Source organism: Ciconia boyciana, chromosome 16 (assembly GCF_034638445.1).
Source record: "Ciconia boyciana chromosome 16, ASM3463844v1, whole genome shotgun sequence".
NCBI classification, from domain to species: domain Eukaryota; kingdom Metazoa; phylum Chordata; class Aves; order Ciconiiformes; family Ciconiidae; genus Ciconia; species Ciconia boyciana.
Genome location: NC_132949.1, coordinates 4,006,839 through 4,018,861, shown reverse-complemented (window position 1 = coordinate 4,018,861; position 12,023 = coordinate 4,006,839). Strand labels below are relative to the sequence as shown.

General features: G+C 35.9%; 1 protein-coding gene across 6 annotated transcripts in view; it reads left to right on the top strand.

Annotated features, from left to right (window-relative positions):
* The window catches only part of HELZ (helicase with zinc finger), a 92,011-nt gene that overhangs the window by 57,111 nt on the left and 22,877 nt on the right, over positions 1–12,023 (top strand). For all 6 annotated transcript variants that reach the window (XM_072880949.1, XM_072880948.1, XM_072880946.1 and 3 more), the window contains 5 exons: positions 976–1,094; positions 2,927–3,072; positions 5,601–5,748; positions 8,661–8,844; positions 9,805–10,033. In XM_072880949.1, coding sequence (XP_072737050.1) covers positions 976–1,094; positions 2,927–3,072; positions 5,601–5,748; positions 8,661–8,844; positions 9,805–10,033 — 826 coding nt within the window. The remainder of the gene's footprint in view (positions 1–975; positions 1,095–2,926; positions 3,073–5,600; positions 5,749–8,660; positions 8,845–9,804; positions 10,034–12,023) is intronic.

Here is a 12,023-nt window from a genome sequence, read left to right as displayed (position 1 = left end):
ATGGCTACGTTTAGGCATTTGTTGCAATAGAGAAAACTGACATGGAATTTATGGTAAATATTTTCAGGTCTTTAGATGGAAGTAACAGCTTTGTTTGGCAGTGAGCTGTGTACAGTCGTGCCATAGTAATGTGTGTGCAGCTGTATGAAATTAATATTTTCCAAAGAAAATTGCTACATTTTTATGTATATAATCTTAATTGGGTGTTACACCAAGTCCTCTAATACTTTGTTTTAAACCTTAATATATATCAGTGTATAAAAACACTTCTCTTGTATAGATATCCTGAATTTACATTTCATAAAAGTCTACCATGGCCCAGTTTTTTTCAAGTGCATCTTATCCAGTGCATAGCTTCCAACACCACCCCCCCCCGCCCCCCAAGAAACCTTTTGGTCCAGTAGTATCATAAGATTGAATTTCAAATTCTGTTCCCCCATCCCCCCACTCCCCCCATTCCTTAAAGCCCATAACCAGCAAAGTGCTCAGGTATGTGTGCAATTTTAATGGGAAATTTAGTATATAAAATAATTAATAGGACTCAGGTACATGAGGAAGTCCTTTTCATTGTCATTGTCCAAAGCTCTTCAAGCCTCATGGTGATGAAAAGACTTTCAGATTTGAGAAACCTACTGAGGGAGGTCTGCCAAGAAACCTTTCCTCTTGATATAAGGAGAGCTCAGATAAAACACTTATTTAACTTCATGTATATCAGAAGAGAGAGGCAGAGCTGTGGGCTACTGCTAATGTCACTGGCAATCAGTTGACCACTGTTGGTCATTTGATGGGTTTGAAAATTGTTTGTGTGGTTTCTAGTAGTTGCTAGAAATTAATTTGTATAAGCCATACTGAATTTTTTCTAGTTTTGCTTACTCTCAGAATACAGAACTTCTAGTACAATTTCTTGTATTGTTATCACCGTTTATTTTATCATATTTCAAGTTTCATTTATTTGCTGATATCTCTGTTTTACAGGTTTTTTTACACACATTCTGTTAGATGAAGCTGCGCAGGCGATGGAGTGCGAAACTATTATGCCTCTAGCATTAGCTAATAAAAACACAAGAATTGTCTTGGCTGGAGACCATATGCAGGTAAGAGCTATAGAATTTTTCAATTTAAAGTGCATATATATAATAATTTGTATTTATATATTTAAGGTATTTATCTACTCCAAATTTCTGTGGTATGCGAATACCTCATAATCTCTAATGTAGCCTCACAATATTTCTGCTAAGTGAGAATATGCTGTTGTCTGCATTTTACAGTAAGGGAATTGAGGCACAAAGCGTGTGAGTTGTCCAAGGTTACATAGGAAATCTGTGATAGAACAGACTTGGGCCTGCTCAACCACTGAACTATATGCAAGTAAAATTTCATTTTAAAGAGGGAGATGCATAAATTTTACCAGGCATATAATAGATGCGGAAGCCAAGGAAAGTTCAAGGGATATTATTTGCATAAGATATGGGGATAGTTATGATTACAGTCAGGGTAGGAGTTTCTCCTACTTTTTATGACTGATAGTCCCTATTGATTTCTGAAAGAATTGAAGAATATGGAGAATGTGTACTATGATTTAGACAACTTTTTTCTATTAGAAGCATCATAATCCGGTAAGGATTTGAACAGGTAAGAAATAGGAAATAGAAGTTAACCAGTGCCTTGATGTTACTGCGATGTGCCTAGGAATTGCTTGGTTTAAAGAGTTTAGAAGAGTTTAAAATGCTGATTGTGCATGTCATTTTGCAGTCTGTAGGCATGAGAAAGCATGCTTGGAAAAGTCAACCGTACTTGCTTTGTTGATTTAGGCCAGATTTATTTGTTTTTATAGATTTGCCTTTAATTCTCTTGACGTTTCACAATAGCAATAGAGTGAATGTTTGCTTTGGTATGGTAATAAACTTAAGAGTAGTGTTGCGACCTATGATTTACTACTACTAGATAATTTCAAGTCATGATCATAGTAATCCCAAGGACTGGGATAGTGCTTTTTAAATACAGATCTTAAAAGTGCTTTTTAAGAGACTGGAATTCTTACCACTTCAGGCTAGATCACATCTGCCTGGTTGGATGGCTAGAGTCTTGACTTGGCCTGTGTGTCTCAGGCTACGTGCGTAAAGAGTTGTTCTATACCTCAGGTTCTCTCAGAAGCTGCTCTATGAGGTATCCAGTGTTTAAATTTCTAAAACTAATACTTATCTGAAGTGAAACTCAAACTCAGAATCTGAATCGTATGTATTCAGAATGACAGAATAGATTGGCTTAATTCCTACATCTTAAAATTTTATTTTAAAAATCTTTTTTCATTGTCTTTGGTTCTGTTTTTCCTGCTGTACTAGATGATGTTTTTATTGTTAAACAAGCCCAGTAGTAGTTTAGTGTAATAGTAACTAGGCCACTTGGGTTTTAGTTTTTCCAATTACCTTCTATTTAAGTTTTTAAAATTGTGTTACAAATTTCTGTATTTTCTGATCTGTACTATTTGTGGTATTAACTTAACTGTAAAGTGCTTGTCAGAGTAATTGTGTAATGTCACTCAAAACACAGTTTTGGTGTGGGTGTTCGTGGTTGTTGGTGTTTTGGGGTTTTTTTTTTGGGGGGGGGTGTCAAACAGCTCTCTGCTTTGAGTTATTCATCTGTGCAAGCCACAAAGAAAAAATTTACATACAAGGATACTTCTCTCCTCTTTACATAGTTACTGAATGTTTTATTGTTCCTTTAAGAGCATACTGGTCTTTTGTCACTTTTACAGTAGGAATGGGCATTTCTATGGCATAGCCATGGTATATGCCTTCCAACTATGAATGTACAGTAAAAGTAAGGTTTCCTTTTTGTTTTGATGCAAAATACATATGTTGGGAGCATGAAATTCCAAGTCCACATATTTAGTTACATTTTCTTTGTATGTGTGTGTCTATTACAGCTCAGTCCTTTTGTCTACAGTGAATTTGCCAGGGAAAGAAACCTTCATGTTTCATTGCTTGATCGGCTCTATGAGCACTACCCTGCAGAATTTCCATGCAGGATCTTGCTGTGTGAGAACTATCGCTCCCATGAAGCTATCATCAAGTAGGTGTGAACTTTTTCACTGTATCATGCTTTTCTTTGACTGTTGTGAGTGAACAAAACAACTCTGAGCCAAGCTCAACTGAATGAAGAGAGAAGCATTACATGTTTCTGTAATGAAATCTTAGTTGTTTCAACGTTAATTAGTAGAGTAATTTGTTACTAGGTTGAAATTTGGTCTCCTAGAAGATGCTAGGGGTTCAGTTAGTTGTATTACAGACTCCTCGTTCAGGTGGGGATGCTTTGGCTGCAAGACTTGCACACTAAGTGAAAGAAGAGCTAACTTCCCCTTTTTAACTGTTATGCAGTATATTATATAGGGTCTGTGTTTCTTTGAACTGTTTCAGAATTTTAGAATTACTGTGGTGGATTATCTTGGAACAGTAAGTTATGTGCAATGTAAGAAACGTATGGGTATACAACTACGTACAGAAAAAAATAGGTCAAATTTTGGGCATGTTTCTTTCCTGTTGTCTTTTTTTATTACTTCTTTCAAGACACATTAATCACTGGGTTTGCATTTTTATGCTATGATAAACTAATGGCTGCTAGAGTAATGAGCTCATCCATGAGCTGTGCTAGAAAGAAAAAGTGCAATCATGGGGAAAAATGCTAAAGTTTAAATCCTGGCTCAAATATGTACTGAGCAATATTATGTTGGTATCCAGTCATACTAATTAGGTTATCACTGTGTTCAAAGCAAAAGCAGAAGTATTTAAGTGCTCTGGGGAATCAAAAGTGAGAGTGTAACGTATTTTGTTACACAGCTTGATCTGTCTTCATTTTATGGACTTTGTAATTATAGACTGGGTGATGCTAAATTTCTTATACATTTCTTGAAATTGTAAGTTCAAAATGAGAGGGAATGTGAAAAGGAAGGGATCGTTTCAGGTCGTGGTTAGAGATCACTTCCATGAAATTTGCCTCAGATTATGAAAATTCACTTCAGCAGTTGGAGTTCAGCAGTGAATTCCTAGAAAGATCCACTGTGTTGAATGCCGAGGTAAGGGTTGCAGAAATACCACTGGGGCTAGTCGGCTGTCTAGTGAAAGTCCAGTGTGCCTAATTCCACTAGAAAGTATCACTGTGTGAAGTGAAACCTGCTAAATGCTCTGATGGTGGTCCATTTAGGAGATTGTCTCAAGTCTACTTTTTTTTATAATGTGGAATTTCCCCTGACAAATGGGACCATGGCACTTAAGACAGAAGTAAGTGTAGGAAGATGGTTTGTGGTGGGCTCATTAATCATACCTACCTAACTGAACTAAAGAGACCAAAAGAAATTAAGGAAAGAACAAGCCGTTAGTTCAGCCTGACTTTGGAGCTGTAATTGGACAAAACAGTCCTTGTAGAAAGGGTGTTTCATTGTTTAATGAGAACTCATTACTAAGAATTAATTTGCAGAAGAAATTGTTAGTTTTGCTCATTGGCAGCAGTGGACTGCTGCAACTCAATCCACAGAAGAGTTGCATATTCTTCAGGATTGTCCAGTGTAAGCCAGTTCTGGTCAGTAGTGGGCTGCAGTTGTTTGATGATGGTTCAGTAGCAGACTGGTTTCTTTAGCTTTTCCATGACCAGTTATTTACATCTTAAGCTACAATAGTTGGAAGCCTGGAAGAACTCAGTGGGCCCGCTGACTGCACAGTCTCCTGCTTTTGTTGTCTTCATGTCAGGCTGCATTCATGTTACTGCATCCACAGAGCTATCTCCGAAGAACATTAAGGTTGGAGGCTGAGCATTCCACAGTTAGATTATACCAGAATTCACTAATTAATGAAAGCCAGTGCATTAGTTTAGCTCTACTGTGCGTGCAACAGTATTACAGTACTAACGATAGTAATCTGCAGTCTCTTCTTGCTGGCTTTTTGTCTTGTTCCATTCAATTTGCCTTCTTCCCTCCTGCTTTCCACCATGAAAGTAGTTCTTGCTTCATTTCTTTTTCAGTCAGCCAGCTTCTGTAATGCCTGCTTGCCAGCAGAGGAAGTATGTTCTGGTTGTGTTTCTGATGACTAGCAACATAGATTGGTCTGGAGTAGAAGTCACAGAAGAAAAGCTTGCTTGGAAGCTGAACGCTTGGCCTGCATTGTGCTCAGTACATGTGAAATCTTTAGTAAATATATCTTCCAAGTTCAACAACTCTTAACTGATGTAAGCAGGCTTGTTGTCCAGCAAGTCTGCGGAATAACGAGTCCCAGACAGCAAGTGTTCCTTTTGCCCAGTTCCAAGCCACCAGAACATCTGAGTGAAACATGAGTGAGACTGTTAGTAACTCTGTCAAGCTTTAGATTAGAAGAAAATATTGCCTTTGTAGAAAAAGTGTTGGAAAAGCATATTTTTAGTGCCTTCTTCTCTGTCTGTAGTATGGAAATGTCAGTTCAGAGAAATCACTTGAAGATGCCGAATAGTAATCAGTGGTTCTGTTTTCCTGATGAAGTATTTTGTGATTGCATATTTTATCAGTGAGATTTGCATATTTTATCAGTGAGCTCATATGTAGACTCCACATTTTATTCTGTTTTGCCTTGTTACAGTTACACATCTGAACTTTTCTATGAAGGCAAATTGATGGCAAGTGGAAAGCAGCCAGCACACAAAGATTTCTACCCTTTGACTTTCTTCACAGCACGTGGAGAAGATGTGCAAGAAAAAAATAGTACCGCTTTTTACAATAATGCAGAGGTAACTCGTCTTTGGCTTTATTCTTGATTGTTTTCTTAAAGCTCCCCTCCCCCCAAATTTATTGGTTTATGCTCAGTGGAGGTGGAAGACATAAACTGTCCTCTACTAGGAGAGGGGAACATGGAGTTTGCTAAACATGAAATAGTGAACATTGCAATTGTAGTAAACATTTCCACTAATTTATCTTCTTTTTTTCTTTGGAAATTGCAAGCTGCATATAGTTCTCTCAGGCTCATTCTTCAGGATGTCTTCCCTGATAATTTTTGTGACATTCTGATGGTTGTATCTTAGCAACTGAGAGCAACTGCAATTTGAAGTAAAACTTAGATCTCTTTGACTGCTGTAGAAATGTTCCCACTCAGATAAGAGTCCTCTGGAGTAACATTTCGTGTTTGCTTTAATATGTTTAGGATCAGTGTCTAACTGATCACGTGCAGATGAGGTTTTTTTTCGGTGAGAACTTATTCTCAATAAATTTGTTTCACATAGATTTATTTGTAGTCTTCAAAAATTACTTTCATTCTCATTCCTTCCTGTGAGTTAAAAAAAAACCAAAACCCACAAAACCAAACAGAAAACAAACACTCCTCCACCCTCCCCCCTGACTTAGTAATACTTTTTGTAGTGGAAGATGCCTTTTTCCAGTCACCTCAAGTCCGGGAGGGGTTGACCCAACTCCTTTTTTTCCTACCAAAAAGATGTCTTAAGAAATGTCCTTGCCATTTAAAGAAAAACAAAGAAATATTACTAATTTTCTTAAATTTATGAGGAATTGTAACCGAAGTTAGGTTGCAGTTTAGCAGCAGTGTTTGTTATGAAGCACTGCAGAGCTGTCTGTGTTTCCCCTTGTTGATCATGGTACATTTAATCTGATGCACAATTTTCAACCTTTTTTGTTGTTGTTATGCTGCACTTGTTATGCATTCTTTGATGTATTAAAATATCTACTTAAATAAGAAGCTCCAATGACTTCTGGACACATCACTGAAAAAAACTGAAGGCACCTGACTACTTTCATTAATCTACTTGGATTGCTTTGCCATTTAAAAAAAGTTGTAAAAAACCTAAAAATATCTTCAGTGGCCAAGTAACTGTCTGAAAATTGTGAGTCATTAATAGCTACAGGCAGAAATGAAGGACAACAGCTGCTTAAACACCAACATGAAAAAGTGAAATTTGGATCATGAGGGAGATTTTTTCTGTTTGACCCTTAATGGACGTTTGCATTGGGGCATCTTATGGTTCATTGGTGCCTATATTAGGTATTAATCAGGGAAAATACGCTTTCCCTTTTTGGTCTTAATTCTAAGATTTCCCTATATGGTGTTAATTCTAACTACATATCCAGAAGCTATATGCTTCCAGAAAAGCTTGCCAAAATACCTGCAAAAGATCATTATATTTGTGCTACAGTTTTTATAGATATCAAAGTTTATTCTAATATCCTTTGTCAGTAGAACTAGCTTTTAAATCCAATAATTTATGTTTCAAAAAGCTATATTCAGGACTTGCTCAAAAAAAGCCACATATTTTCACTGCCCTCTGAAAATCTGAAATTATCAAAACTAAACTACTTGTGGCTTTTTAAGGATTAACAGATTTTTTTTTCTTTATTAGTTTACTCCTGATTTTTTTGAAATTCCTGAGTTTTTCAACAAACTGTTCCAGTTTAGATTAATTTTTTAAATATATATACTTAAATGAGAATGTGTGTCATATAATCAGATCTTAGATGCTAAGAAGTCAGCATGGAACCACAGATTTTTAGCAGTTAGGAACTACTATGCTTTATACTATTGTACATACCCATTGTGATTTATATCACTTTTCATGTTCCTGAAATGTCCATAAAAGTCCCTAGAATTCCCACTCACCAATTTGAAGAAGAGATAATATCAAAGCTAGGAGAATTAAATTTATTTTTAACACTCCCTTCCCACAGCCAAAGATAGCTGGATGAATAGGGAAGAGAAGAAAGTTAAGAATACTTTTGAGGTTCTTGTAGGAAAGACTATCTGCCTAGCTTCCATTAAGAGGCTGTGGTTGCGTTTGCAATGCTATAGGAAAACTGCATTCATCAATTATCATGCTTTAAATAGCTGGATAAATATTTATTGAATGACATATTGACACTTATTAAATGACATATTGAATGTCAATGTTAAACAACCCAAACAAACCCACAAACCTTCCATGAAGTTATTCAGAAATACCTTCTGTAGTGCAGTATCTCTGTTCAGTGTGTTGAAACAGAAGGTACTATGCCTGGCGCTTTTCGGCAGGAGGTTACTTTAAGCCTGTCTCATCACAGGAGGAGGTTTTCAGTGTTATTACTCATTAGTTTTTTCAGGTAGCAAACTTTAATAGTATTTCATAAAGATGAACTAGCAGTTGATGAATAATCGGAAACTCCTGATGGTATCCTTTGGAATGGGAAGCGATTGTGCTCTTGTATGCATACTCTCTTTCTAGAGTCATCCAACTATAATGTGACATATATAAAATCCAGAATAAAAATAAAATAATCCCTATTTAGGCAGTATATTTACTTATGGAAATTAAAGAAAGTATGATAAGAAAGGTCCTACTGCACTTGACATCTTTGTAAGAACATAAGCATGGAAATTAAGGTTACTGATATAATTTCCCAGCTTGTACTTTAAAGGTGACTTTTTTGTGGGCAAACTTTTATTTCAAGATTGAAAAAAGGTACTGTACAGTAAATACATTGTTTTAATACATGATATTTTAGAGTATCACTATAGAATGCAATAGTATTATTGCTTGTTCAGTAGGGCTACATAATACTGTGTCATGTAAATGTTTTAGAGCTTTAAAATGCAAATTCTCTTTCCATATAAAGAATGATTTTCAGTGGAGCATACTTTTAAGAATTCTGACTTTCTTTTAAGGTGTTTGAAGTAGTAGAGCGTGTTGAAGAATTAAGAAGAAAATGGCCTGTTGCCTGGGGCAAATTGGATGATGGTAGTATAGGTGTCGTAACACCTTATGCTGATCAAGTGTTCAGAATTCGGGCTGAACTTCGGAAAAAAAGACTGTCTGACGTCAGTGTAGAGAGAGTGCTAAATGTTCAGGGTAAGTAATAGTTACATGTCTCAAAGATATGCTAAGGAAGTGAAAAATGTGACTGCTGAAGTTAAGTAAGACTTACTAAAATAATCTTAAAATGATCAGAACAAAAGGAGAGCTGTGATATAGCCCATAAAAACCGATGTATCAAAATGAAACTGGCAAGTATGCTGATTAGATGTTGTTCCAACATTGAACACCAAAGCAATAAACTCATGGATGTGAGATTTATCTTTTTTCAAAATTAAGTTCAAGCTTACTTAAAAAATAAATTGATTGAGTGAAAAATGTGAAAACTGATGGATTTTTTTCATAAGGGGGAAAAACAGAGTTCCAAATAAAAAGTAACAAGGCTTTAGCCTCAAAATATTTTACTGATTTTTACATTTGGGGAATAGACTGTAAAAAGGGGTCCACAAATTTGGTATTTGTTCCTGGAATCACATTGATAACAAGAATTTTGTGTAGGCATAGCCTGTTGCTAGGTTGCACTTTTATTCAGTAAAAAACAAAGGAAGATAAAATATCTGAGTGACAGTGAGTAGTGTGTTCTGTTTTTTCATGGTAGATATTCGTATATTTGAGAAATTTTTAAATATGAAACAAGAATGTCCAGAACTTTGTTTTTTAAGGTAGAATAAATAAATCCAAGTTTTGTTATTGGCTGATTGGCAATGTTGTAAAGATAATTAGCATTTCAGAAAGTTCTGGAGTGGTTAATATCAAGATGAAAAATAAGTTTTTTAAAGAGGAAATATTCTTGTAATAGAATATGCTATTTATAGTACATCTTTTAAAATTTTTAAATCTTATTATTCTTGCATAAAGCTCTTCATGTGAAGGGTAGCTATCAGTTCTTCAGAATATCTAGGTGTGAAATCTGGCTGGCAAGTGCAGTGATCTGATTGTGTTACTAGCAGAAATAGCTACAATTATCTCAGCCATTTGTTTTTTGTTTCATTTTAGGAAAACAGTTTAGAGTTTTGTTTCTCAGCACAGTACGAACACGGCATACATGCAAACATAAGCAAACACCAATTAAAAGGAAAGAGCAGTTACTGGAGGATTCAACAGAAGACTTGGATTATGGTTTTCTGTCTAATTACAAACTTCTCAACACTGCCATTACAAGAGCACAATCCTTGGTAGCTGTGGTGGGAGATCCTATTGCTTTATGTTCCATTGGAAGATGCAGGTACTTTATATATATTCCTTAGTTTATCAGGGCTAAGGATACTAGAAAATGTGTTTATCTATGACTGATGGACTTAGTAAAATGATGGATATTCTTTCAGGTGCCAAATAAGACACAATATATTTAAACCCTTAAAATAACTGTATAATGAAGTTGAAATTCTTCACATTTATATTCATAGTAATACCATAAAGATGGTAAAGCATTAGTTGTGTTCCCAACTCTTGCAGAGGCTTGAATCTGCAGGCATGATTTCAGCTTGTCCAAATGTGCTGCTGAAGCTCACCCCTCAGGCAGAGCAGGCAGTTGTAGCCCTGCGTAGACTGAAGTGTCGGTCTCTGCTGCAGTAATTCCTGCGATGCCATCTACCAAGTCTGCTCTGGAGCTGGAAGCATGCAGTAGTGCAAGGGCCGCTCTACCCCCTGATTAGCAAGTCTTGCTGACAGGGAAGAGAGGGGACTTTTTTTTTTTTTAATCATGGTGAAGAAAACCACTACAGGTGAGAAGCAGAGCATTTTAATATCCTCTATGGGTGGACAAGTCTGGCTTTTTTTGTTGGTTTTTTGTTTTTCTTTTGTTCTGGTTTTACCTTCTTATCCAGAGTCACTGTGTCACCATGTATAACAGCCTACAGAGAAAAAGTGTGAGATATCTACCACCTGGTCATTGATAAACTGTCTTTTAATGTATTTATAGTTGCTCTAATTTTTACTTGAGAGTAACAATTGAAGATGCTTCATTTTATTTTCTGGTGGGTTTTTTTGGTATACCTGTTACAATTTTATATATAAATAAAAGTAATATATAATTTGGAGTTAAAAATTGTGATGTAATGTAGTATTTTAAAATTGAATATTATTACAGTCGTATGAAGGTAGAAGACTTGAAAATCATTATTTATGTTTTTATGTCTTCATGACACTAGGAAAAAATTCATTAAGATTTGAGTGAATTTTACTTTTCATAGACCTAAATGTGAAGAAATGTGAAAAATGCTAAGAGATGTAAACAGTGACATTAAGGATACCAAGTTCTCGTTCTTCAAAGGTTTATTTTTCGATGGAAGAGCTGAAATGTTGAGATGATCAGAGATAAACCCTGAGGCTTACTTCTCGAAGAGAGGAAACACTGCACTGACTACATTATTAAAATAAAGCTAAAAATATGTATTAGTTGTTGTATTCTACTTTCCTGAGCAGTATTCTTATACTGTATTGAAAATGCATGTGGTTTTCAAAGATTAGAATTGAAAAACCCAAATGGAAACCAAACCTTTGTTTACTGCATTTATGAAATATAACCTGAATTTAACCACTTACCTGCTGGGGACATATCAAGAGTATCCATACATTAATACGTGATCTGCTCTAAACTGCTAATCACATCTTATTAAAAGAGAAATAATGGTTGTGGTTGTATTTCACTTTTCCCATTACCTGCTTGTTTTTTTCAGACGTGATCTGGTTTATGTAACTAACTGATGAGAGAGAGCTCTATGCCTCCCAAGCACTTGATCTACAAATGACGAGTGTCTATTACAGTCTGCTAGTGCAGTCTCTAGTTCATCAACTTATGCTGCAGAAATACATGACTTAGCTGTAGAGGTTGCCATGCTGTGCTGAGATTTCTCTTATGGCTTGTTCAGAAATTACTCTTAGTTGATAAATTTTGCTTCTCTTCCCTACATTGGGGTTCAGGATGTGCAGTGTTACTTAAGTCAGAGAGTTAGTGAATCCCTAGTTAGTCTAGCTGGCACCTAGGACCATTATTGGTTTTCTAACCATCTGTCTAAATACAGCTTTCGTTGGAGAATGACCACGTGTCTTACTCTCTCTAAATCTCAGTGAGGAAGATAATATATTGAATTTTCACGTAAGCCTGAGTGTTGAGGTTTTAAATTAGATACCCAAAGGGGAGCCAGTTTTCAAATGTGGGGGCTCAGCAGTTTCTCCAAGCATGGCTCCTTCAAAATATCTGAAATAGGGCATGC